Source organism: Lissotriton vulgaris, chromosome 2_1 (genome assembly GCF_964263255.1).
Source record: "Lissotriton vulgaris chromosome 2_1, aLisVul1.2, whole genome shotgun sequence".
Classification (NCBI taxonomy): Eukaryota; Metazoa; Chordata; class Amphibia; order Caudata; family Salamandridae; genus Lissotriton; species Lissotriton vulgaris.
This window is the reverse complement of record NC_141687.1, coordinates 890,362,709-890,390,409: the sequence shown is the minus strand read 5'-3', so window position 1 is coordinate 890,390,409 and position 27,701 is coordinate 890,362,709. Positions and strand designations below refer to the sequence as shown.

The 27,701-nt window shown below is 45.3% G+C and overlaps 1 protein-coding gene across 1 annotated transcript in view; it reads right to left on the bottom strand.

Moving 5' to 3' along the window:
• Nucleotides 1-27,701, bottom strand: part of MYOM3 (myomesin 3) — a 387,718-nt gene that overhangs the window by 171,748 nt on the left and 188,269 nt on the right. Inside the window, exons 8-11 of the mRNA XM_086956426.1 lie at nucleotides 6,428-6,472; nucleotides 4,940-5,080; nucleotides 2,331-2,492; nucleotides 269-410 (exon numbers count right to left, since the gene is read on the bottom strand). Of these exons, the coding sequence (XP_086812552.1) occupies nucleotides 269-410; nucleotides 2,331-2,492; nucleotides 4,940-5,080; nucleotides 6,428-6,472 (490 nt within the window). The remainder of the gene's footprint in view (nucleotides 1-268; nucleotides 411-2,330; nucleotides 2,493-4,939; nucleotides 5,081-6,427; nucleotides 6,473-27,701) is intronic.

Sequence of the window (27,701 nt, the reverse complement as noted above, 5' to 3'; positions counted from 1 at the left end):
GAAATTCGTTTTATTAATTAAATTGTTTACTTACCTTCAATTATCCATACTCAGGTTTTTAGCACCCCCCGCCCCACCTTTCCGCCCCTCCGGAACTCCCCCCATGGGCCGTGACTGCCTGCACAGTGTGCCAATGCTTTACAACACATCCAAAAGTAACTGGCGGATAGGGCCCAAAGCCAATACCTGTTGGCTTTGCTAATGATTGTTTCTGTAGGTTGCTACTTAAGGTATACACTGCAGGGCGCCTTTGTTCACTTTTACAAACCTTTCAACAAAATAGCCGAAGACTGGGTTTCCTCTTTCATCACTTGGGGGTGTCCATGAGAGAATCAGGCAATCCTTCTGAACATCATGACACTTCACACTCAATGGGGCACCAGGAGCACCCAGCACAGCCGCTGCAGCATCTACAAAACAAGGGCATGAATGCTTGACTTAGTGAAAAAAAAAGACTGGTGCTTTGGGAGTTGAAAAGCCATATGCAAGATTACACCAATAATACCTCTAGCTCTACCCTTCTCAGTAACAGAACAGCAAACATTTTCACTGATGTGAAGAATTTAGCAACACCATTAGAACATAATACCGCATGTTATCATGAAAAGCCCCATCTCATTAAGGCTCTGCTGAAATATCCCAGAAGCTGCAAAGCTCTGAATTACCACCCCAAAGATATCACCAAGAATTAAAGCACAGCAAACAAATGTGACACCTGTTACACAGTTGATGCTTCGGCATGCCGGAGACAGAGTGCCAATGTCTCCTCACTTTCTTACCCAACTACCTGAATGGTTCGGTTGAACTCATTCACTCTACCTCCTGGGCACCTAATTGTCAGACAATGTATTCACACTCTTGCTATGGATACCAGAGCAGACCTTCTGCTTAGGGTTTATCATTCCAGTGTGTGTATGGACTGTACTCCTGTGTAATGAGTTGCTCCTCTTTGAAGCATAAGATTACACTAATCATTCACCATAGATCCCTAGATTTCCATTCACTTACCATTCACTAGAGATTCCTAGATTTTCATTAACTTACCATTCACCATAGATCCCTAGATTTCCATTCTCTTACCATTCACTAGAGATCCCTAGATTTCCATTCTCTTACCATTCACTAGAGATCCCTAGATTTTCATTCGCTAGAGAGCCCTAGATTTACTGCCCTGGCGTCAATGGTTGGCGGGCTGTTGGTTGGTTGGATGATGCACTTAAGGGTCACTTTCTGAAGCAATTACAGCAGTGATATGTTTTCTCGACAATAGCACTGTGTCATGCCTAACTCAGCCAAAAAGAGAATGGTGGTCCTTGGTATAGTAATGGTAGGTGCACTGAGGAATATTGTAGAAAGGTGATCAGGTGACCGCAATCAGAAGACAGAGGTGGGAAAGATCCGCTTCCAAAACATCTGATAATGTGAGAATCAAACTAACAAAGCTAGGCGAGACCAGTGGGTCTCCAACTCTACTAACTCCTTCATACAATGGCAATCTAAAGACTTTGAGGAACATAGAATAGAGGCATTAATCTCTATGTACACTAGTACACTAGCTAGAATACTACCATCTGAGAAAAGAAATCCTAGCTAGTTGACTCAATTCCGTAGCCCATCTGATCACAGTTCCAAAATCAGCATAAAAATTAACTAAAACAAACCGGCATCAAGATATTACTTGTGCAAAATAAACCTGCATTGGTTCAGGATTTTGGGCAATTCATCAGAAATCAGGGAGTTGTCAGGCTAAGTGATACTTTTGGGCACATAAGAGCAGCTATACAAAGCCATTTTGCTATCCTGGGTGTGATAATGTTTTGGATCCTGAACTGGCTGAGAGAGATTTAATTGAAACAATCTTCATTGTGTGTACGGTTCTGTGCTTGCCTTTTCCTTACTTGGGGGTTGTAGGTAATATTTTCTTTTGTAAGCAACATCTTGACTTGGAATTAGTTATTGCTGTTTTGTGCTGCCACACCTAATGTGCTGAGGGTCAATTTGCCAGCAGTATGAGTGAATTCCTACATGTTCTCTACCTATGATCCACAAACGTCTTGTCCACCTGACCTTTTTAGCAATATTAAATCACAGTTAAAGTTGGGGAAAAGGAGGCACTCCCCCGGAGGCACCTCTTACCTAATGATGTCATCATGACACTCACGCTGCGCAACCTGCATGAGTATGGCGGCTTATGATGTTTACCTGTTTGCACCAAATACCAGCTAAAGACCTTCTATCCATAAAATAAATGTTCTTCTGAATCCAGTAGAAAGGCATCATTGACATGTGACTCCTCTTCTTCGGTCTTATATGGCGGGTGCAGCACTTACCTCTAACAAACACATAGGCTTTCTGCTCATTGTGTCCAGTGTGAGTAGGTACACGCAAAGTGTAGAGTCCCTCATCTTCTTTGTAAGCGTAGGGAACAGATAGTGAGGCACCGTGATCTGTACATCTCATGTGCCGCCGCTCATGCTCCTCCAGCAGTGCACCTAAAGGAAGACAAGTCAAAGTATGGAAGTGTTAGCCCGGAAGTATTGATTTTTGCATCAGTCACACAAATTGAATTAGTGACTTACGTCCTCATAATGAGTTGGACAGTAATTGGCACAATATATATCGCATCTAATAAAATCCGATTCAGCAAGAATTTTTCCTTGGTTGTGAGAGATAACATAAACATATTTGTGCTTAATGCACCAAAATCCTTATGTCTTGAGATTTATCAGGCATTTTTCCCCCCACTATATATCAGCAGGTCTGTCCTGCTGAAACTTATCTAGGGGGATGCAATATATTGCACATTGCTCATAATTACAATATGTATGGCAACAGGAGTTGGATTGCATATTTGAATTCAGGCCTGTGTATTGCAGATCTAAGTAGAATTCAAGGCATAATGATGAGCCAAGATCCCCCCATTTTGTAATTTCTAGGAAATTCTTGGATATTACTATGCCCAAAGTCTTTCTGATTAAGAAAAAGGTACATGTCTACCTCCTGTGGTTCAATTATGAACTAATTCAGAGACAGACATTCATTGAATCGCACTAGAGAGATATTTGGTCTGTAAGGGGTGCACAATCTTTCTAAGTTTTACCGTTTTGAAGAGTATTTGGATAGAATACCGGAATGGATTTGGCCTGGGACCATTGCAAACTACCACTAGGCTTTCACTTAAATAAACTAAACAGAGTTCAGCAAGTACTGTAGTTAAGGTAAAATTTAATAAGAGCATCAGTGCAATTTCTTCATAACTAAGACTGATTGGGGCATGGAGCTTAGAATCAGGATCCAAATTAGCCATTAGGGACCTGTAATGCAGTTGCGGTTTTTAACATTTACCAAAGATGAAAGGACATGTCTTCCATCAGTAGGGATGGGATGAACCCTAAGAAAGTGCTGATCACTTTCAATTGTGTTACTGCACTTGTGAAAGCTACAAGCTTCACTGGTGCAAGCTACTGCTTTTCAAATAAAACATCCCAAGCACAATCTTAGTGCTTCATGTTAGGCGTTCCACAGAAACAACCCGATTTCAGCTAAGTGAGGATAATTACAAATGGCTCCCTTGCTCCAGAGGCAGACATTTTGAAGCACCGTTTAGTGCGGGTGCAATTCATTCAAGGGTTTTGAGTAAACTGTACCATCTTTGACGCCATCTTAGAAAACAAGGTCACTGTAACTAAATACGTTATTGAAATGGTCATCTTCTAGCTGTCTAATAATTCAGGGTAGTTTGAAATCATTGTCCAGAAAGGGGCTTTCTGTTTATGTGCACAGGTACATTCCTCATGAAGGCTGCTAAGACATTTCTTCGATTCCAATATTTCTAAGAGCCATGCTTTTAGAATTCCAGTAAGTGTTTTTATTCCACAGATCACACTGCATTAAATATAAAGGACTGATAATCCTTGATGCAAAGCTATATTTAACCCCAAGTTTCAAGTGCAGACACACCTATCCATTGTGTATTTTTTATATTGTTTAGACTGGGTCCCTTGCTGGTTATATTGTGAATCCGATGTAGTTCCTGAGTAAGCGTTAATAACTTCTCTCAGTAAATGCTGATTCTCCAGGTTGAGGTATGTCTCAGGTGAGCTATTTACCAGTTGAGGTTAATACCTCTATCACACCAATTTTCACACGTATCAAAGACTTTCAACGCATTTTTCCCTCCAAGTTTAGACATTAAAAAATCGATCAGGGCAAAATGTAGTGGTGCTGTGTTTGCAGCAAAACTCGCAATTCTGATCCCTCTGAAAACTCAAGTTTGTGCAGACTGTTAAACCCGGTCACGATATCGCCATATGTCTGGCCCGTACTTTACTGTACGGATAACTAGAGTAAAACAAAAAGGTGATATGAGAAATGATTGAATTAATCTCAGCCAGTAGCATTTACCGTCCAAGACCAAGGCCGGATATAGGGTGATAACGTTGTAAAAATAGATGTCTTGTGTGGGGACAGGAATGGATGTAAATCCAGCAGAACAAATCACTAAACAGAAAATCCAATGTTTTATGACAGTGACATCTCTGTAGAATATTAGTGTTCCTTGTACTGAAAAGTTCAAAAATCCTGTTTCACAAAAGACACGTGCAGAGTTAGATATGTTTACCTCATATATATAGTGCCTTACGCTAGAAAACCGAGTTAGGTGAGAAATTGCTATGATTATAATATGGACTGGCCCCATCAATAGCACAATGTAGTCAAAAACTTAAGATGGCAGAAGATAGGGAGCATTATCCCATGCAGATTTATTTTTGATTCGGTTATGCCTGCAATTGAGGGGTGGTAATGTGATTCTCTTTTATGGCAGCAATTCCTGCACCAACCCTGGACAACATACACATCTCTTAAAAAACAAATTACTTGCCTATTGCATTTGTTCATAAACACCAACGCTAAAACAGAATTGCATATAGACACAAACCGTCTTGGAACCACTGGACATCTTTTTGGTGATCAAGTAAGGCTGAAGAGAAGAAGCAGGAGAGGGTGAAGGGTTCCTTCTCTCTGGCAAACAAAGGCTTCAGCAGGGTGGAGAAGTCAGCTTCGTACACTGGCAAAGTGGCTGTGGTGAAAGAAGCGAAAATAAAAAAACTACAATATAAAAGCACCCTTCTTACCTGGCTGTCTCCAGATGGTCATGATGGGGCAAATTCGCAAAAGCATTTATGAGTAGCGGGAGTAGTCTTTTATACATGTTACATGGCTTTGTAAACCAGCAACGAAAATACCAAATCTTTTTCTATCTTTAATAATTGTATATATTCACATTCTATAGGAGTACTACAGAAGCGCTACTTTACGTACAGGAGGCCCGTGTGCGTCAGCTCAATCATATCTAAACTGTATCAGAATGCGTTTAAACTTAATCTCACCCCTAGAAATCCTAATATTCAACGTAAAATACATTGACACTGCTGGTGTTTCCATAACTTCCAGAAGCAAATACCTCTATCATTAGACAATAACAATGACGAACAGACCCAAAAGCAAAGATTAGACATTCTCCCCTGCTCTCAGAATAACCATTTCTTAAATTATTTAGAGCCGCAACTCCAGCACCCTGCTCCAGGACCGCCAAACCCATTGTCAGACCGACCAGCAGATTTGGAGTTTTCTCGTGGGCGGTCCTTTGGGGTTCCCACTGCCGTGCCTGTTAAACAGGCACCACAATAAGAACGCCAAAGCACATTCCTGCATGGCATGGGCTGTAAAGTCCATGCCGTGCAGGAAAGGGGGTACATGCAGACAGGGGGGCACACCATGTGCCCTCCTGCATGCACCCCATTGCCCTGAGGCAACATGGGACCCTGTAGGACCCCCTTAGTTCCTTCACTACCAGCATTTTCATGGCGGGATCATCGTCATAAAAAGGCTGGCAGTGAGGAAACTCATAATATGCTTGGTGGGGCTGCAACGACACAGCCAGCATATTACTGCCTCACACCAAAGCAACACTGAGGGGGAATGGCATTTCCCCGGCGATTGCAGCAGACCTACGACAGTCCAACCATCAAACTCAAAATAGGCAGGTTGTACTGCCGGTGCAGCAGTAGCCGCTGCACCACAGCGAGTCTGGCGGTCCTATGGACTTCCAAACTTGTAATCAGGCCTAAGCCTGTAATACTTTACTCAACTGAAAAATGTTGTTTTAAACTGCAGGGGCTTAGTTAAATGCTAATTTAAATAGAACAATTTTTATCACAGTCTGATGCTTTCACCTTACATATGCAGTCTACCCATGCTGTTCTACCTGGATTATAATATTATTATAACGGCTTTCAACAGCCCATGTTTTCTTCCAGGGAATGACTCCACCCACTGTTTGATTTTTGAAAACCTATACATCAAGTAAATAATCCATATTGATTGTCTAAGACTTTTTAAAGAGGTTAAAAATGAAATCACATACCTTTCACTCCTTCAGAATCCCATCCTGATTTCAATCCAAAATACTCTGAAAAGCAAGAAGTGAGGAACTTTTTGAACCAGGAAATAGATTGATAATAAAAAGCTAATTCTAAAATGCAGACTAATAATAGGCAGCAGCCTTAAGACAAGAAAGTGTTTGTGCTCTATTCATATTTTAGCCAATAGGTTTGCAATAAAACCGAAATTATATTTCCAGATGTCTATCTCAGGGACTTTTTTTTCTTACAATGCCTCAAAAGCCACTACAGAGTGCTCTCCATAATTTATAAAAAAACTGCAATATTTGTAAAGAAGGTGCAATTGCTTGCAGTAGATACCGCTGCTTTTTTTTAGTGACACCTACTACAGTGAACTTTACATCATTTAGTTATTTTGTACAACTAAAAGAAATGAATTATGTGAGAAATTGAACAGCACAAGCAGTAATTCCGTCTCTGTGAATGGAATATAAATGAGTAAATCCAGATTTTATACATTGTTATGTTCTAGAAAGATCATACACAACGAGTAGTGGTATGCAACAACAATTGGTTCTGTGGACCACAGAACCAATTGTTGTTCCATACCACTGGAGTTCCCAGGTTCTGAGAGATACTCGGTCACCCCATTACTATTAATGGCATAAGCAATGAGTAGGCAGCAGAAATGGGGACGATGTGTGGAAAGCCAAAAACGTCCATGGATCTACACTGGCTACTCATCTTGGACTCATGCCCATTTTGCATGTAGAAAGATCAATTTTCCACATACGGCTTTGAGGCACTTTTATGACAATACAAACAGTCACTACTAATATTTCTTGGGTGTTATCTGACTTATGAGCTCTAGCAGCAGTCAGCAACAAATACAAATTGGACACATGGAAAATGAAATCAATAGCCAATATTCACTCATGAAACAATAGGAACAATAAATATACACTAAACTCATGGGAAAACCAAATAACATATTGAAGCAACTGATCTTCGGACCTAATTATCTGGTTGGCATGTAACAGGTATTTTATTTTATTTACATGTTTAATAGTTTCAATTTCTATTGGAGGACAAGTGATAACTCTAGTGCTGGGATTGAGATAATGTAATTTCTCTGTATGATGCTACATGCATCAATATTCATTATGAACCCCCACTATAACCTTCCATACCATTCACAGTATAATGAACTTACAGGGAGCATACATGACATTGGTGCCCAAGTTGAGTCCACCAGGGCAGGACGAATGCCAGATTTTTAGTATATGCAGATAATTTACACTGTCATAAAATGAATATAAACACAACTCTTACATATTTGTTATCCTGATAATAATATGTTGTGGACACTCCCACACTAATAGAAAGCCAAGCAAACAAAATTGACATGACCCCACCATGTTCTTTATTTGCTCATCGAAAGCATTGTCTCTCCCTCTTAAGGAATTTTCTACCCCCAAAACCCTGTTTTACCAATATGAATACATTAGTGAAATCTACACCAGTCCGCCTAAATATTGTATTTTTAGTAATCCCTTGCATGAAGCTATATTCCATACTCCAGCTTTTTTTAATTTGTTTCCTATTAGGAGAACATGCAGTACAACAGTGAGTTTGCACAATTGACAATCAAATATATAATTCAATCCATTCTAAAGAGAAGCATGTTCTACATTTATTTGGTTTCTAAGGAGGTATCATTTCAAATCCACACTGGTAAAGAGTTACTTCCCCCCATTTGTTACAAGTGCTATAATTTTTGCAGTTCTATCAACCTAGCAGGTCAGAGGCTTTCCGACTGACATCCATGGTTTAAAGTTCGATCCCCTAATTACAATGTAGGTGGTCAGAGTTTAAACTGCCCAACATTCCAGCAGGCTTCCGACAAGCTCAAGGAGCCCGTCAGCCAGTCAGAAACTGCCTCCTAATCCATTACGTACGTCGTTTGCGGCATAGGGATTATGATGTCAGTTGCCGACAGGCTTTCCATGTCAGGCTTTCTGAGATGGAAAGCCTGTCGGAAGGGGACTTAGGGGGGCCCTAGCATGTCCCCCATCCCTCAGCGGCCTCCGATTGGGGCCCTGGGGCCCCTGCTAATACCTGCACCTTGTGGCAGGCACCTTAAGGTGCCTGCCACACAGGGCAGGGAGTTACACAAACTCCGATTTCTCTGTAGGAGCCAGTGCTGCGGGTGAAAATAGGAGTTTGTGACCGCACCATGTGCGTTCTCATCATAATACGGTGTTTGGAACTGCCAACCTTTGGTTGTCGGTTCTCACATCGAAACGGCTGCTTGACATTGTAATTAAGGCCTGGGTATACTAAACTGAAATGTCGAAACATCAATGTCATTACTTCGAGGTGGTCACTATATAGACTGCTGCTACAGCGTCATAGCTAAGCATAATGAGTAAATATAGGTTAGTTGATTTATTTCAAATTCATTTAAAATATTAAAAAGGATAGCCCAGAACTTAATTAGGATATATATATATATATATATATATATATATATATATATATATATATATATATATATATATATATATATATATATATATATATATATATATATATATATATATATATATATATATATTTATATATATATATATATATATATATATATGAAATACCAATACTCAGTGGGATTAAAATTCACATATTCCATCAGTCCTAACGAAATTGTATTCTTAGACACAAAGGTATACATAGCTGACGGCAAGATCCAGACGACCGTCCATAGGAAGGAAACAGCAACCAACAGCATTCTTCACGGTCTGAGTTTTCACCCACAGAAACTAATAAAAAGCATTCCGTACGGTGAGCTCCTACGGATGAAAAGGAATTGCTCTGAGGAAAAAGAAATGGAATTGAAATTCAAAGAAACCAAAGCACGCTTCAAACAGCGAGGATACAACCGAACAGATCTAACCGCATGTGAAACAAGAGCAAGAAGCAAATCAAGAGAACAAACTCTAATCAGTAAAGAAAGTTCTAATGCCACGCAAGGAGTTGAAGACAACAAAACCACTGATCAACCCAGGATGATAATGACTTTCAGTAAAGAAAGCTATAAAATACAGAAAGCGATGATGAAGTATTGGCACATACTACGCAAAGACCCAGATATTGGAACAACAATAGGAGACTACCCTCTTGTCTCCTATAGACGGGCACGCAATCTGGCGGATGAACTAACTCAAAGTCATTTTGAAATCAAGAAAACTCAGTCCTGGCTTGATATCAGAAAACAAGGATTTAACAAATGCGCAGTCTGCAAGGCGTGCAAAATAGGACGCAACATGAAAAATCTCAAGGATGCAGCCGGTAAAAACTTTACAATCACAAATAATATCAACTGCGATTCGTCGTTTGTGGTGTACATGATCCAGTGTTACTGTGGTAAATCTTATATCGGCAGCACAACTTGTTCCATTAAAACTCGCATACTCCAACATATTCGAGCCATTCAGAATCATGACCACTCCTATGCCATTGCCAAACACTTAGCCAATCATGAGAACAAAACGTGGCTCGATGTTAGATACTTTGGACTGGCGATGGTACCTCAACATGAAAGAGGAGGCAACCGGATTCAAAATCTGAGAAGGCTTGAATCGAAATTAATCATGAGGTTCAGAACCAAACAGCCCGCTGGCCTCAATGGCGATGAGGAACTTTATGTCCACCTATGAGAACGATGACACAGATTTTATGAGCACCCAGCAGTAAACCTGTACATAGGCATCCTCTTTTGACCATGAAAGACTCTAACAAATGACCCAAACCAATAATGTGCATAATCATTTTGTGCTATACACAGTTACCTAAGTTGAATTGTATTGAGAATTTCTCCCTTCTGACAGTGCTGAAAAAGTTAATTTAAAGCAAATAAGTCGTGGGCAAATGTCAGTACTGGGGACGTAGGGCACTCAGCCCTTAATTGTAATTATGGAATTGCATCCATAAAGTTACGCATTCTAATCAACTCTCGGTTAAATAGAGAGTTGATTACACACGCACGTGTCATCACGTGTGATACAAAGCGCCATTGTCCTAGTTAACTGGGGACACGCTTCAAATGCAGTAACGCCTAATGTCGCCCCAGTACTGCATAAACCCAGGATTCAAACAAACATTGTATGGGCACATATATTTTTGTTAACACTACATGTCCCAGCATGCCTCAAACAAATGGGGGCGTGCCTAAGGCCAATGTGTATTGAAATAATGAAGGGACCACACAGTATAGCTACCGTGAACACGAACTACGGTTCGAAACGCGTAGGTGTTTGTCACGTTTTGAAATAAAAGAAACTGCAATTGACATCAAGGCGTGTGCGGCGAATTATTGGTATTTCATCAAAACGGGACACTGCCCTGGTCCCTTCGCTGGCACCGACTGAAGAGTGCTCCCGCTGCGACAGGACAAGTTGTATGCTATATATATATATATATATATATATATATATATATATATATATATATATATATATATATCTACAAAATGATTTTCAGGAAAGAACCACACTCACTACAAATATTATTTCCATTATCAAATCTTTTTTATTGATAATAAAGTTTAAAATAAACAAATAATAAAGACTAAGGGGTAAATTAAATGTATTTCATTTGCTTAAACTACATTTAAATATTTAAAGGTTCTTTGCATCCATAATACGGTGCTGGTGCAGAGGCAAAGAGATTCCCTCATTTGCATGCGGCCATGCCCCCCTGCCGTGAGAGAATGCCCTCTTGAGATAGCGCTGGCGCTACATGTGTGCCGGCACTATCAGTATTACAGAAGGGGTTGCACAAGCATCTGCCTCCCCTTCTGTAATATCAAAGTGCCTCGAGGGCATACATGCCCCCAGAGCACTATCTGTACTATGGCTTCTAGTGTGCTAAACGCACCTGAATTTAGACACACTCAGAATCAGGGTCTATGCAGTAAACTACATATATCTAGAACTCTTTCCACTGCTAAAAATCACACATCTGGAGCAAACAGATTATTTCCAACAAAAGAGGCAAAATATTGTAAAAGCAAGCAAACGTATATCCTCTGGAAAGGTACATGATTTCAACATTCTTTTCTCATTCTTTTTATTTTCAAACATTTAGTGTGCGTAATACTGCATGGTGAAATTGTTTCACAAAAATGATGGCTAGCCTGTTTCGTTGTTTCTGTAGAATGTTTCACACCGGCCTATTCCCTGCACACTGTGGATCTGTACTCCCTTCACATTTTAGAGATGAGTCGGTACAGCAAATGAGGGATGACGAACAGAGGTATGGGACCCCATGCTAGGCCACGAGCCTGGGACAGTGCGTTGGGCTCCTGTTATGCTGAATAGCACTAATCCAACGTGGCACAGTTGGCATTCTAGCATTGACAGCCTTCACATAGAAGGAATGGTGGTTGCTGGATCAAGTCAATTAACTTGTGTCCAGCTGGCCGCCTTCCCTTGTTCTGACGTGGTTACTCTAAATTTAGTTTATAAATGTCAAGGACAGAACACTTTCCCAGCGTACTAGCATTTTGCTTTTATTTTAAAGTTGTGTCAAATGTCTAATGTAAGTTCATGTTTCTTATATGGTGAGCTGTTTTACATGTTTTTGTCTTAATGGTTTTAATCCTGTATTCTCTGAAACATATCCTTCCTCGCACCTCAATTGCATTTTGTATTTCTTTCTCATGGCTTGCAGGGGGAGCATGGGTGGTATCACACATAGTTGCAAATGAAGGTATTACATGGAGCCTTCTTCATGAATGCTTATGAGTAGATTCCTGATATGTGAGTAAATGGGAATGACAGTGAGCTTATTAAGAGAGGACTTGAAACAATGTGAAGACACTGAGTGAAACTGTCACAAGATCCCTTAATATTAATATCGTTCGGTGGATGGCCTAGCTTTAAAATGGTCTCGAAACCAATCATTCCTTATAAGAGAGGGGATCAGGGAGCAGTCAAGTTCAGATTTACTAACCCTTTGCGCCTACACAAAGAAACGCAAATCAATGCATTTTTGCTGATCTCGTTTTTGTTGGCCATAGCATTCCGTGCACTTTACCACTGCTAACCAGTGCCAATGTGTGTGTGCTGTCTCCTTTAAACTCTGAGAAATTCCCTAACACCCTATTGACACATTTACTTTACTTGTAAGTCCCTAGTGGTACTGCATGTACCTAGGGCCTGGAAATTAAATGTTACTAGTGGGCCTCATTAAGTGCCACCCACCTAATGAGCCTTTCAAACATGTCTCACGTCTGCCATTGCATCCTGTGTTTGCAATTTTAAATTGTCATTTCAGTCTGGGAATATAAACCTTTTTCCTGACTTAAACCTTTTCTTTCTTTCTTTTTAATACATGTCACCCCTTCTGGTAGGCCCTAAGCAACCCATAAGGCAGGGTGCAGTGTATATGGAAGGTTTTACATGTCCAGGTAGTGAAAAACTCTTACATTCCTTTTTCAGACTGCAAAGCCTACCTCTCTCATAGGATAACACTGGGTTATCTTATTACATTTAATTTCAGTGCTAACTTTCAATTGGGAGCAAGCCGGAATATCAAGTTTGGTGTCTAAAAAACTATAATTTAAAACTCGCATTAATGATAAAGTCAGATTTTAAGTCTCAATTCTGAAAATGCCACTATTAGGAAGTTGACATTTTCTGGTCCCAACCATTTGGTGCCTGTAGCCAGTACCACGGGTAACACGACCAGGTGTAGTTGGCAGTAGGGATAAATAAAAAACCCTCAGACCTAACTATTCAGTACACCTCAGGGCCAGTGGAAGACTCAACAGTACTGTTGTGCTGCTTTGCTAGAAGGTCTGCTACTCTGCTGCTCTGCTGCCCTGCTGCCTCAGAGAGAAGGACTGGACTTGTACCTTGAACCTAGGACCACCAGAGTGACTCTAAGGGCTACTTGGATAACCTCCTGATAACAGACTAAGGGACAAAAAAGGCTCCAACCCACCATCTTGACCCACCTACTGTGAGTTTATCCACCCCAGGTGGTGCCACCCCAGTCCCAGACCCTTGTAAGTGGGCCTCAAGGTGTTCTGCCCACCTAGTTGTGGGCCTATGAGTAGAACTGATGCAGCCCGATGCCTCTACGGGCAGCCGCTTTGGATCTGCCGCAATGCAATAAATCCTTGACGTAGGACCTCACATCACAGCCCGCAGCTTCCTTGATCTGTTGTTGCACAACACATCCACGATGAAGGCCTTCACATTGCAAGCCCCTCATCGACAGCATCCTCGATGGCGATGCAGGACTTTGTATTGCAGCGCGCTGCTTCTTCAAAACTGCCACTGCACGATGCATCCTCGACACTGGACTTCGCATCGCAAGTCCCTTCGTGGGAACATCTTCGATGATGACGCAGGACTCCGCATCTCAGCCCTGCAGCTCTTCTGAATGGCCACTGCGTGAAGCATCTTAGACGTGGGATCTCCAACGATCCGCAAACAAGAATTTAAGGTACTTTGTTCAGCTGGACTAACTTGGTCCCTGTATCTGGCCTGCACTCCATCGCAATCAGCCTGAACTTTTGACTTTGTCCCAGTCCAGCGTGACCAGATAACTACAGTTGGCACTTTGTGCTTTTAGGCTTTAAATCTTTAAAACTGCTTATCGCCGGTTCTACTGATTAATTTTTATCATTTTGTTCTGAAATAATTTATTAGATTTTACTTCAATTTTCTAATTTGCTGTAGGATTTTTCTTGTGTTGTATTTTCACTTTCCTTCTGATTGACGTGCTGCATAAATACTTTATACACTACCCCTAAGTTAAGTCTGATTGCTTTTCTGCCAAGCTACCAGAGGGTTAAGCACAGGTAAATTTGGTATTTGCTTGTGAATTTGCCTGGACAGAAATTGTGGCTGCTGCTCGAGTAGGGTTTCACTCCCCTCAACCCAATTTCCAACAGGCTCAGTCTTTCAGGCTTATTTTTAGGGTTACTTCAGGGTTATTTTTATCCTGCGCATCGGGTGTTGTGCCTTGGAAAAGAGCAGTGTAACAACCCCTTTGCGTTGGTTTGCATTGCTGTGTGCCATGGGGGTGTGACTGGGGCATTACTCAAGTGTATCAGTTAATTCCCTGTAGCTATTGATGCAAAGCAGAATCTGCTAAGGTAGCCAAGCTGAGCTTTTGTATAAAAAACAAACACCTCTTTTAAGCAAGGGTTCACAAACAAATTCGTTTATTGTATGTGTGATGCAATGCACAACACACATCCATGGCTTGGGATCCTTCTAACTTTGCCTAGGCACAGCGATTTTACATGGGGAGTATATACTGTCAGTAAAAATCCTATGCTATCACACTCACACCTGCACCATAGTGTGAGACTGTGCACTGTGCAAGGCAGCCTTTTTGTGTACCAGGGAAAGGGATGATAGCCGCTGCAGGCCAATCGTAGTTGATATGGCTCTGAGCTTTAATTTTCCCTTTTTGCAAAGCAGCATAACACATTTGGTTGCATTGCTATGCTGCGTGAAAATTTGCAAATCTGGCCCTCAATGTATACCCTCTGTTGCATGGCAGACTAGATTGTCTGGAATCCAGTAAGGGTGCATCAGCAAAAGAACAACACCTTTAAAAACATCTCCCCACTGAGGGCCTGATTTTGGTTGCTCTACTGTATGTCGAAAGCAGTGCAGCAATCCCCTACGCATGTTTAGCAACTTAACAGTTTCTCTTTCATTTCTTAAACCCACTCAGAGAAAGGGTTGACCTGCATTTTAACATGCATTGCAGTGCCTTCCCCTATATTTGGCAGCAGTTCTTGTCAGCTATCTAACAGAGTTTGGCACAATAATAATGAGCATAGGTTATTTTAGAGCTGTACTGTGACAGGCAATGCCCTGCTACTCTAGCAAGTAAGGGCAGATGGGATATTCCTAGATCTTGTACTTCACATGACTTATAATTTAAGCAGCAGGAACTTAATTAATGCACTTTTATTTGTTTTAAAAATGCTATTTTCTCTTAAGAGCACATGGGCCACTGCTGCTGGAGACGTAGCTATCAATAGGCAACAGGCGGGGTGTGCCATGGGTGCGATGTAGGAGAATGCTCAACCTTCTGTACTGCATCTGTGGGATGTGTATGCGGGGGAGAGCGAGGCTGAACATAGTTGTCTAGTAGGTTGGTGAAAGTGAAGGTGGCTGTTCAGGTATGTTGGCCCGATGGTGCGCATTGCCTTCCATAACTATGTCCCGAATCTTGCCAGAACTTCCTAGCTTAACATTTTAGAAGAGCACCCTCAATGCATGAGGGATGCACTAGTAAGAAATAGCCCAGAAGTTGTAGCAACCAATACCTGGTTCTCAGCTAAATAAATTTTTTTTAAATGTAGCTTGTGCCGTGCATGTAAACTTGGTAAAAAATGTTTCGGAATATACTACTGCTTTTAGTCCAGAACCAGTCAAGATCCAAGGGCACTACACTTGCAGAACAGAGTATGTGATTTATATTCTAGAATGTGCTTGCCACCTGATTTATGTAGGTAGTACGAAACTGCAAGTTTTAATAGGATTTTACAACATCTCAGAGCAGTAGTTAATTCGGACCCAAGCTATCCAGTTGCACGTCCCCTCAAATTAGTACACAACAATAACCTGAATGATCTCAAATATTATCATCAGCTCAGTACCTAGGACTATAAGAGAAGGAAATAGAGAAAAAGATTGAGACAGGTTGAATCTGAGTTTATTATGTTGCTTGATACCAAAATGCCAAATGGCCTCAACAACAGCGATGATTTGCACAACTTTTTGTAAAACTGTATTGCGAGTATTGGATTAACAACGGATTTTAACAGGTTTCAGTGGAGAGTATTGTCGGCGTGGGAGTCCTAAGATTTTTTATATTTTAGGTTTAAAGCATTTTTATTGAGACAAAATACATGGGGAAAGGGGATAGGAGGTCAAGGTTACATACAGCACAGTAGAAGAAAAAGGCGCAACTCCGGAGCGTTGGCAAGGAGCAGTTCGTTGGTCAAGAGGAAAGGCACAGCAAATGAAAGGCGAAAAATGCAATCTGTGTAACCCCTGTGCGCATATCAACACCCCAATTCTGAGCAATGAGAACTATCAGCAACTCAACAAGGCACAACCCAATCCCCCCCGTCCTCCATCCCCCCAATAAAAGAAAAAAAAAAGGAAAGGAAACAATACCCCAACTCCCCCGTCCGATGGCCCTGTACTAGGATTATCCGCCCAAAAAGCCCCCACCCCACCCCCTGGATCCCGCCCCCCCATGCACTCTAGTCCGCCGGGGTCACTGGTGGCGTCAGCCTAAGAAGTCTAAGGTACCTCGGGCAGGTGAGCTCCCGGAACTCGGTGGACAGCAGCGCCAAGAAGGGTTGCCACAGCTCTTCAAATTGGTCTGTCTCCCCAGCCACCGTAAGCGACAACTTCTCCATGCCCAACACATGCCAGAGCCTATGCAACCAACCCGTAATGGAGGGGACAGTAGAGGTGCGCCAGTGGATAAGGATGTTCTGGACCGCAGACCCCAGCGCAATTGCGATCTGTCTACCCCTGCGGGACTTCAGTGGGTACATTAGGTCATTGGGAAGGCCCAGCAAGACATACGCCGGGAAGCGCGGCAGCTCGATCTCAAAGTGCTTATCCACCTCGTCCAAAACCTCCTTCCAGTAAGCGGTCAACACGGGGCAATCCCAAAGAATGTGAGAGAGGGTACCCTCCTGCCCGCAGCCCCGCCAGCATCCCTTGTCAGTGTGTCGATGCATTTCATACAGTCTCTCCGGGGTGTAGTACCAGTAAGTGGACACCTTAGTGAAAGTTTCCGTAAGACCCGTATGATATGCAGAGTGCCGCGCCCGATATGCAATTTTGTCCCATTCCTTGTGGCTGAGTGTCCTACCCAATTCCCTGTGCCAGCGCTCCCTCCCTGGGTTATAATAGTGAAACGGCAGGGGTTGTAGGTACTTGTACAAATCGGTCATCAGCTTAGCATCGGAGGTCCGGGTCACCAACCACCTCTCATACGGTGTAATTTGACGAGCAGCGGTGTCACGCACCTGGGGTTGGAGGGCCCAATGCCGAACCTGCATATAGCGCAATCTATCCAGCTCCGTCAGGCCGAATTCCTGCCGAAGTTGCTGAAAAGGAACCACGCCTTCCGGTCCGTAGATTTGGAAGAGCACTCTACAGCCCGCACTCACCCACTGGGAAAAAGCTCCCGGCTCCATCCCTGGGGAGAAGTCCGGGTTACCGACTATGGGTGTGAACGGCGAGGGGAAGGTGGTAAGGTCTCGAACCTCGCAAACTGCATCCCACACCCTCAGGGGGACCCGCTTAACAAAAGAAGCATAAAGGTTAGGGGGGCGATGCGCGCGGCGCAAGAATGGAACCTCTTGTAGGGTGCGGCCCGCAACCGCCTGGTCTTGAAAAAGCCAGTGTTTGTCGGACTCCCACCTGCTCCACTCCACTAGGTATCGCAGCTGCGCCGCCTGAAAGTACTTACGGAGGTCCGGGATGCCAAGACCCCCTGCCTCCGGGGCAAGCGTGGAGAGGACCCTCTTCATCCGCGGCTTGCGGCCTTGCCAGACAAAGCGGGAGATGTCAGCCTGCGTCTGTCGTATCCAGCCCACCGGGGGCTGGAGGGGCAGGGCGCGAAAAAGATACAGTATCTGGGGCAGCACCGTCATCTTAACCGCCGCAATTCGTCCCAGCCAGGACAGTAGGCCCTTGCTCCAACGGCCAAGCTCCTCCTTGATCTTCCTGCTGAGGGAAGTGTAATTGGCCGCAACCATCTCCGGCAATGTGGGCGCCAGCAGAATCCCCAGGTATGGCACCGTAGACGAGGACCACTGCATGGGGAAGAGTCGCTGAAGGTCCCTCCTGGTATCCGCTGCCAGGGACACATCCAACGCCACCGACTTGCTCATATTCATTTTGAAGCCGGCCACATGTGCAAAGGTGTCCAGCTCCCGGATGCAAGCAGGTAGCGACCTCCTAGGGTCGTCCAGGGTCAGCAGGACATCGTCCACATAAAGGCTAACCGTGTGGACATACTGGCCCATCTTGACCCCAATAGCATCCGGGTTGTTGCGAATCCTCTGAGCAAACGGCTCCATGTAGAGGGCAAACAGAAGCGGCGAGAGGGGGCAGCCCTGCCTCGTGCCGCGTTCGATGGCAAAGCCACTGGAGCTACACCCATTGACCCGCACCGACGCTGAGGATGTTTATAACAGTTAAATACCATGGTGCGGAACTTATCACCGATTCCCAGTTTCCTGAGAACCAGCTCAAGATACGGCCAATGAACTCTGTCGAAGGCCTTCTCCGCATCAACTGACAGCAGCATCCGCTCCCCCGGAATCCGCGAGGCCTTCTCCAGAACATGCGTCACCCGCTTGGTATTGTCGACCGTCTGTCTGCCGGGTACGAAGCCAGCCTGGTCCGCCTCCACCAGTCCGGGGAGGTGCGGGCCCAGTCTGGATGCTAAAATCCCCGTATACAGCTTGAGGTCGACATTTAAAAGCGAAATGGGTCTATACGAACCGCATAAGGCCCGGTCTTTCCCAGGTTTGGGGATTACCGAGACCGTCGCATTCAGGAGATCCGGTGGGATGGCTCCCGGTTCGGAGAAGGAATTAAATAGCCTAGTAAGGACAGCGGCCACCGCTGTGCAAAAAGTCTTATAAAACAGAGACGTGTACCCATCTGGGCCCGGGGACTTACCATGCTTCAGCCGCGCTATGGCAGAAATTACCTCCTCGACATGGATATCCCGCTCCAGATGGTTCACCTGAGCAGGATCCAGCACTGGAAGGGCCACTGACTCCAAATAGTCTTCGGCGTCTTGCGGCGAGGAGGGCTCCTCAGCATACAGCGCCTCGTAGAAGCTGCGGAAGGATTCCGCTACCTCTGCGTCACCAGAAACGACTACCCCGTCCGTACCCACCAGTTCCCTCACGACGCTACGCTGCTGCGCGACCCGGAGCCGGTGTGCCAGGAGCTTACCACATTTGTCCCCCCCTGTGTAGAAGGCATGCTTCAAGCGCAGGGCGGCATACTCCGCCCTATCAAGATCCAGTGCCGACAGGAGTTTCCTCGCGGCCTTCAACTGCCTCCACACCCTTGGAGCCCCCGTGCGGCGGTGGACCTGCTCAAGCTCCCGGACCTGAACGGTCAGTTCGGCCCTTTTCCGTTGCCGCTCCCTATTTTCGGCTGAGGAGATGGAAATAAATTCCCCCCGAAGGACCGCCTTCAAAGCCGCCCACTGTGTCGCTTGGGAGGTGTCAGTGTTGCTATTGTGAGACAAATAATCCTGTATGACCTCCCCAATGCGTTTCACTACAGACTTTCGGTGTAAAAGAGTATCTCGAAGGCGCCATACCCCCTGAGAGGGAGAGGCCGCCGGCCACTTAAAAACGCCAGCGACTGGTGTATGGTCAGACAGGGTCAGGACCCCGATGTCCACCGCTGTGGCGGCAGCGCGCATCGGTCCACTCACCAGGAGATAGTCCAGCCATGAGTAAGTTCGGTGTGCGTGTGAAAAGTAAGAGTAGTCCCTATCAGTGGGGTGCATGGAGCGCCAAAGGTCATGTAAGTCCATTTCCGCAATCCGGGCCTTCACAGCCTGGGAAAGTTCCCCCGTCTGCGGAGAGCGCTGCGCCGACCTGTCCATCACAGAATCGAAGACAATATTAAGGTCTCCCCCCAAGATGACATGACGGTCGGGAGATGCAGTGACGTCCACCAACCAATCCAAGAAGCGTTCTTGGTGGTCATTTGGGCTATAAACGGAGCCAACCGTGAACGCTATTCCCCCTAAGCGCATGCGATATGCAAGAAGCCTCCCCTTCTGTTCAGCATACTTATACAAAACCTCCCCCCTGAAGGAGCGCGCTAGAAGAATGGCTACCCCCGCGGTCTTGTTCGCTGCCGAAGAGAAGAACTGGGTAGGGAACTTAGCAGAGCGCAGCCTATGGCAATCCCGGGACAACAAGTGGGTCTCCTGCAAAAGGCATATGTCCGCCTGCGTCCCCTCCAGCAAAGACAGGATCGCCCTGCGCTTCACAGGGTTATTCAGACCCTTGACATTAAGGGTCACTACCTTTAGGGACGACATTCCTCCCGGGGATCAGGAACGCTGTGCAATGGGCAAGGGATCCGCGGGCGGGGCGCGCGGGGCAGCTGCGCGGGAAAAGCCAAAACAGGCCAAGCGTGGGCACGGACAACATCGGACGGGACTTCCCCAACACCAGAACAACCCTCACACCCTCCCAAAACACACCCATGGCAACTAGCCAAATACAAACTTAAACACCCCATTGTCTCAGTCAAGCCCCAAAACGGGCAAGTCCGTAGAAAAAAGCAAAGTGGACGTTCAGCCGCTCACCTCCATCCGCTCCCTCCCGACCCCCCCGCCCCAAACCCAGCATCAAAGAAGCTGAGAGCATCTCCCCCCGGAGTGAGTGTTAGGCCGTCATGGCCACGCCGATGGAGCCGGCCGAGTCCCTGGCTGCCGCCCTCAAAGCGTCGGCCATGTCCGCCCTGATAGTAGGGGAATCAGGACGCCCTGCGCTAGCCGCTGACTGTCTCCTCGTCGACCTCCGTCGGCTCCGTCTCTCCGAGCGCCTCCATGACGGTGTAGCTCCATCCTCCTCCGCCGCCGCCGCCACAAATGTCTTGCAAGGAGCGTAGCTGATGCAGCACCCCATTCCACCGGAAGATCAGGCGGAAGGGATGCCCCCAGGAGTACGGCGTCTCGTGTTCGTGCAGAAAGTCAGTGGCAATCCTGAAGGACCTGCGATTCTGCAGCGTGATGGCGGACAGGTCTTGATACCGCTCCCGGAAAGTCAGGGGTTGTTTCCTGCAGGCCTCAGTCATGATGCATCCCTTCAGCGGGAAGTCGGGCAGGAAAGCCAAAATGTCCGGTGGAGGAGCCGATGACTGGCGCTGTCGGCCAACTCTGTGTGCCCTATCAATGCGAATAGGGAAGTCCGCAGCTTCCCCCAGGATCTCCCGGAACAGGCCTTGCAGATAGCCCACCAGGTCGGTCCCTTCGTCCGCGGACTGCACACCCCGCACCCGGATGTTGTTCCTCCGTGACCTGTTCTCTAGGTCCTCAGAGTGGGCTTGGAGCTCAACACATTGCTCCCGGAGGCGGAGAACATCCTGCTGAAGATGGACTATCTCTTCGTCCCTGCGCTGGGCCGCCGTCTCCACTCGCTCGCCGAGGCCTTCCACTTCCCTACGCACTTCACGGACCTCACTGGCCACTTCCCGCTTCAGCGTCTGAAAGTCCTCTTTGAGAGAGCTAAACAGTTCCTCCATAAAGGACCTCGTGACCGGTGGCTCTCCCCCAGTCGCATCCGCCGAGGCCCGGGAAGACCCCGGCGATGGCTGTGTTCTGTCCCGCAGTTGCTGGGCCCTGCCAAGCATGTCCGGCAGGGTGCGGTCCCCCTTCTTCGAGCCGCCTCTTCCAGTCATCGCAATCGCTGCAATCGATGAGTGGGCACAGGTCCAGCCACTACAGGAATGCCCAGTCTCTAGTAAGCACCCGATGGGGGGGTCTCCCCATGAGCAGAGGCGCCGCGTCACATGCGACAAAATGGCGGATCAGTCCGGGCACCGCCAGCCGTGGGCGCCCAGCCGGGACGGCACTTGAGAGCTAAAGTAGGGGGCCTCCCCTTCAGCACGTCCCACAGAGAGTTAGCTCGGCAGCGGTGGTGGCCACAGACAACCGCCAGCAAAGGACTCCAGTGGAGGCCGACAACACCGATCCATCTGGGACAAAATGGCGGCGGGGCGGGGCAGGGCAGCACTTCAAGCCCGGGGATACCACCGGGGCCCCCTAGAAACACAGCAATCTGAGAAGGTCCACAGCCAGGTTCATACTGTCACACAAAGGGGCCCAAATGGTCCGACCCCAGCATTGAGTCCGCCGTACCTCGTTCACGGGACCGGGGCCCACACAGTGCGATGTGTCGCCGACACAAGTCTAGGCGCCGAAGCACACGTCCAAAGTCCTCCGTGCCGCCGGGTCCCAGCCCGCAGGGCTCCTGTATCCTCCGTCGAGTGACGGGTCAGACTCCCTCCGGATCTTCAGGTTTCAGCACCAGGCCCAGCCGAGGCGCCTGGACAGCACTCCGATTCGCTCCGCCTCCCAGGCTCTCCGTCGTTCCTCGATCTATGATCGGTCTTTTGGGGTGCTTTCCCCGAGGCGATTAGGGCCAAAGCGACATCAACGTGCGCGCCAGGTGCTCCGCTTCACACGCTGAGCATCAGCGGGGGGAGAAAAGCGTAAGAAAGGGGCTCGAGCTTAGTCGGGCCGGAGGAGCTACGGGAGGAAGCGTCCGCTCACCCCGCCATCTTGGCCACGCCTCCATTTTTTATATTTTGATGCTTATTCTTGATATGTCAAATCAATGGCTGCTATATTTATGGATTTTGTGGTTCCTCTGTCCTTATACATGATGAGAAATGGTGGATGGATGGTTTTAGTTGGGGTAATCCCGTCTTTACTTACTTTTACTTGAGGTTTCCTCGGTTTTATTGAGTTTTTTTACGGGACTATGACTGGCTACCTCCATCGTGCCATCCTTTTAGGTTTGTGTATTTGGATCAAGGCTTATACCTGTAGGCGTGCAATTTATAGAACTGAGGTTCGCCTTGAATAAAGACAATTTATTGTAAGGTTTGGGTCACCACTATGAAATGTTAGGTGATATTTTTACTTTTCTCTACTAGATACAGCAAATAAACGTCAAGTCCAGAGATGGGAACTATAATGTTTTAGAATAAAAAAAAAGGAAAAAGATAAAAGAACAAATTCACTTAAGAATGAAATCTACGAGGTATGTATCAATAATGCGCTGCTATGTATATATTGTATTTTGCACTTTCACTTGAGCACTTTTTTGCACATATTTGCATAAAGATGTAAACCTAGGAGTGTCAATTTTTACATTAAGAAAGGCTAGCCACTGATTAATATACATGTGTATGTAGGAACGGGTTACTGGTAATTACAACTGAAGTATGATTATGAGCACTATGCTACAATTTTGAAGTATACTAATTGTATTATTTGCTTTGATTTGAACTTGACGCTAAGAATTTTTAAGCAGTAAGCTTTTATTTTTCTGTGACAGGTATTTAAAAGAAGTATACATGTAATGCACAAGATTAATCAGCTTAATGGGATTAACTAGCCTCTACTGCAAGATTGCGCTGTTTTCTTTAAACACATTGGAGAGATCGAATCATGTGCTCTGTATTTTCACTACATATGCATGTTTATAGGTCCGGCGTGTCATGTGATCAAGACTGCTGTGGGGCAGTCAAAACGCGTCCAGCTGGGCACTTGCTACAATATAACATCGCACTTGCACTTTCAATTCTGCATCAAATAAAGAGGATTTGAAAATATCTCGGCGTTTGTGGTCAGTACCTGTGGGGATGATCGAGGCATTGATCAGATTTAAGATTGTGGATTTCATTGCCCTATATGTGTGCATGAGAATATTGAATTGACTGCGTTTGTGACTCGGGGACCACTAAAGACGCCACTAACATAGGCCTAAGTTTAAATCTAGTTGAACAAAAAACAAACAAATTGGGAAGGCAGGGCCAAAAGCTTGTTCATCTAAGGGCCCTGGAGCAAGCCTCATCGTATGTAATATCAGAGGGATCATCACAAGAACTTCGCTGGGAAGCCAAAAGCAGGTCCAAAGCTGATGCAAGAAAAAGAACTGATGGTGGAACCATTTCTAAAAGGTCATGTTTGTCATCTTCACTACTCTGGAGGAAAATATGGAAGAAGAGGTCAAAACTAAGGATCTAACGGATGCCATTTGTAACAAAGTACTGGAGTTCTTGAATAACAAGCTTGACCCTGTTTTAGCTTGTTTGGGGAGAATTGAGAATGAAATACCCAAGTTGGAATCAGTTTTGTCTGCCCAGCTGCCAGAGGCTGTTCCAACAGATAATTCTTCTGCAGGGTCTGTATTGATTAGCTCCTTGCCTCATTAATCTGAGCTTTTATCACCTCCAAGTTTGGTAATTCCAACTAGGAATAGGCGCCATAGTGCCCAAGAAGTAAGGGAGCCAATTTCACAGGGCTATGTGGGGGGTAGAAATCTTAAGAGGGTTATAGAACAAGTCAGAAACCCCCCCACCCACAGAGGTCATGTTGTGTAGTTCCTACAAATCTATACAGGATCTGCATGTTTAGACAACATAAATTATGGGATTGGTGTCCAGACTGATTTCAGACACCCCAAGGATATATTAGACCAGCTATCTCACAGTGCCACCATAAGCCCCCTACCTTACCATGAGGCAAATAGTTTCCGGCAACTATCGAACATGACAACCCTTGATCCTTCAGGGATTGTGGAGACAGTACAGCAGTACTATCGAACATGACAACCCTTGATCCTTCAGGGATTGTGGAAACAGTACAGCACTTTTTGCCTAGTCAAACGTGCTGACTCAATCTCAGAGAGTTACAAAGAATAAACAATGGGGACGTTTTCAATAAGCATTTATTGAACCAGCGTCATTCTAGTATAAAATATGTTTGCTGCGACTTTCACTAGACAGAAACTGATGTATACGATTACAAGCACCAACAGAGTAAAACAAAAGGTAGATTTCTACCATGGTACTAAAACAGTGAATATATGCAGGCATATAGACATGACGGTAATCAAGAGTACTCCTGCGATGCAAACCCTACCTATGTGTGCCTAAGTGTACCCAGTGTGTAAAGCCAAGAATCCCCTAGGAAAGAGCCAACCCCAAGTAGTTCTTTCACCCTAGGATGAAGTAGACCACGACTTTTAGACAGAGTATCTTCATGCTGTTATGTACATCACGTGCAGGGAATTTTCTAAGAATCCTCATGCACAATAAATGAGGCTAGTTTCAAGGAGACCGATCGACATTTATTCAGCACATAACTAGTTTGGGGTACATCAGGGTACATACCAGTCATTCCTTTCCCCAGCTTCCACCGGAGTGTAAGTCTTCAGTGATAGTTCTGAAGAATGTACATACCCTAAAACCTCCCCAAAGAGAAGACATTTGGCACTGAAAAATAACTCGCTTGGGTCAGGTATGGGGTGGCTGCGTGAATTCTCAAGGGAGATTATAATGGTCATTAGATCCCCCTTGGTGAGTCTGGGTGTGAAAGAAGTGAATGGGGACTGCATCATAGGTAATTGTAAGTCACCCCACACTGTCAGAGCGATATTGAGGTTTTTTAATGAGCAGTTTCAATCCCAGGCCTTATTCAGACATTACCTTTAAGTTACTTCTACAGGACGGGGGTTCTTTTTGCAAGGTACAGGAATGCAAATTAACAACCTCAGAAGTGTGTGAGTTCAATCTATAGTGTAGAGGTGAGGAACTCATTTGAAGCACTCACTTCTCTGGAAGAGCTGGACTGACTTTCCACCCGAGTGTTTGGAAGTTCGATTCTGTGAATGCACTGATAAGGGGGAGTGTGAGTCTAGTGACCTTTTGGAGCAAGGTGGGACCTCAAAGAGGGTGTTTATACACCCTCTGCTGGCTTTGGTCTCTGTATGGAGCGAGGGAGCCAGAGTGGAAAGGGCTGAAAGTTATGTTGTGGAACATTGCTGGTGTCCATTCTAAACTGAATCCTGTTTGACTCTCTACTATAAATAATGCAGACATTGCCTTACTGCAGGAGACATGGCCAATCGAGGATTTTGGTATAAATGTTTTTCAAACAGCATGTAGCCATGTTGTTCCATCTTGTGCAGGCTGAGCTAAGGGGGGGGGGGGCTTAGCAATTCAGTGCTTTGTTAAATTAACAGGTACTTCGTAAAGAACAATTCTTACTAGAACTCACTATTAGCTGCCTGTATTGAAGACCCTATACTGTTTTGATCAACTTATAACCTCCATAGGTGATGATTTAGAGAGAGACCTAGTGTCTTTCCTGGATAGTCATAACAAAGAGGCACTCATTGTCTGACGGGTATGGGGGTGTTTAACGGTAGGTTTTGTGGGAAAGCCAATCCCGAGATATATACATTTTCAGCATACACCTTGGTGGGGGGGGGCAGAATAGATTGTTGACCTCCATATTTCTGATTTTTGCCAAAGAATTCAAGCTCCCCTCACTACTTTTAAGGGTCTCAAAAAGGAAGCGAGAATGACTACATCTTAGGGTCACAGGATCTAGCCAAGCTAATAATACTTGACCATTATGTTTTAATCTCATGTATTACCACACACCACTTATTTTCGTGTTGTACCATACACTGAAGGGGGGAAAAAGGGACAGCAGGAGAACCTGGCCCCCTCTTACTCACAAATTGGGGGTGTCTGGATAAAATGGGAGAGGGTGGACAGGGATCGCTTTCTCAGTTAAATTTGTGTGTGTGAAGACTGGGGCCTTTTCAGTACATACCCAGGAGGAGGGGACACCAGAAAACATCTCTAAGGCTTTTAGAACTGTATGTTCTGCGATGAAGAAGGGGTTGAGGCGGTCTAAAGTCTCAAAGAAACCCACAACTATAGGCTGGATCAATCATACCTGTACAACGGCCCACAAGAAACTGAAACTGTCTCTTTCTACTAGACCATGCCCAAAACGTGACACAGTGAATGCCAGAAGAAGTTATAAATCTACCCTGGAGCCCAGGAGAACTGTCCTAAGGGAAGAAGCTTGGGAGGAGCTGTCAAGAGCTTCTGCCTTGAAGTACCCTGCACTGTTCTGGAAGTTTGTTAATCTGTTTTTTGTACAGGGTATGAGAAACCCTTCCTATGGAGTATCTATATACTATCATTCCAGTGGAGGCATGGGTTGCCCACAACTAGTATTTTTAATCCTGATAGCAGACCCACTATTCATGAAGGTTAAGAGATAATTTATAGCAACCCAGAGCTGTATTCCCACCTTGCTGACTCTACTGGAGTCAATGACGTAATCACCGCCCTTACGAAGAGCACGGCGGGGAAAGCACCTGGCCCTGATGGTGTCCCCCTAGATTTCTTCAAAGATAACATTGTGCTGTGGGCCCCGATTTTTACAAATGTTTTCAAAGCTTCCATCCGATGGGACCTTATACACACATGGAATGAAGAAATAGTAGTCCCCATCTTTAAGAAAAGGGACCATTATGATCACCACTGCTACTGGCATATTTCCCTCCTAGACAGCTCCCTTAAGATCCTTGGCAGAATTTTAGCAAGCAAGCTGGAGGATTGGATAGAGGAAACCAAATCCTTATCCGAAGTCCAATAT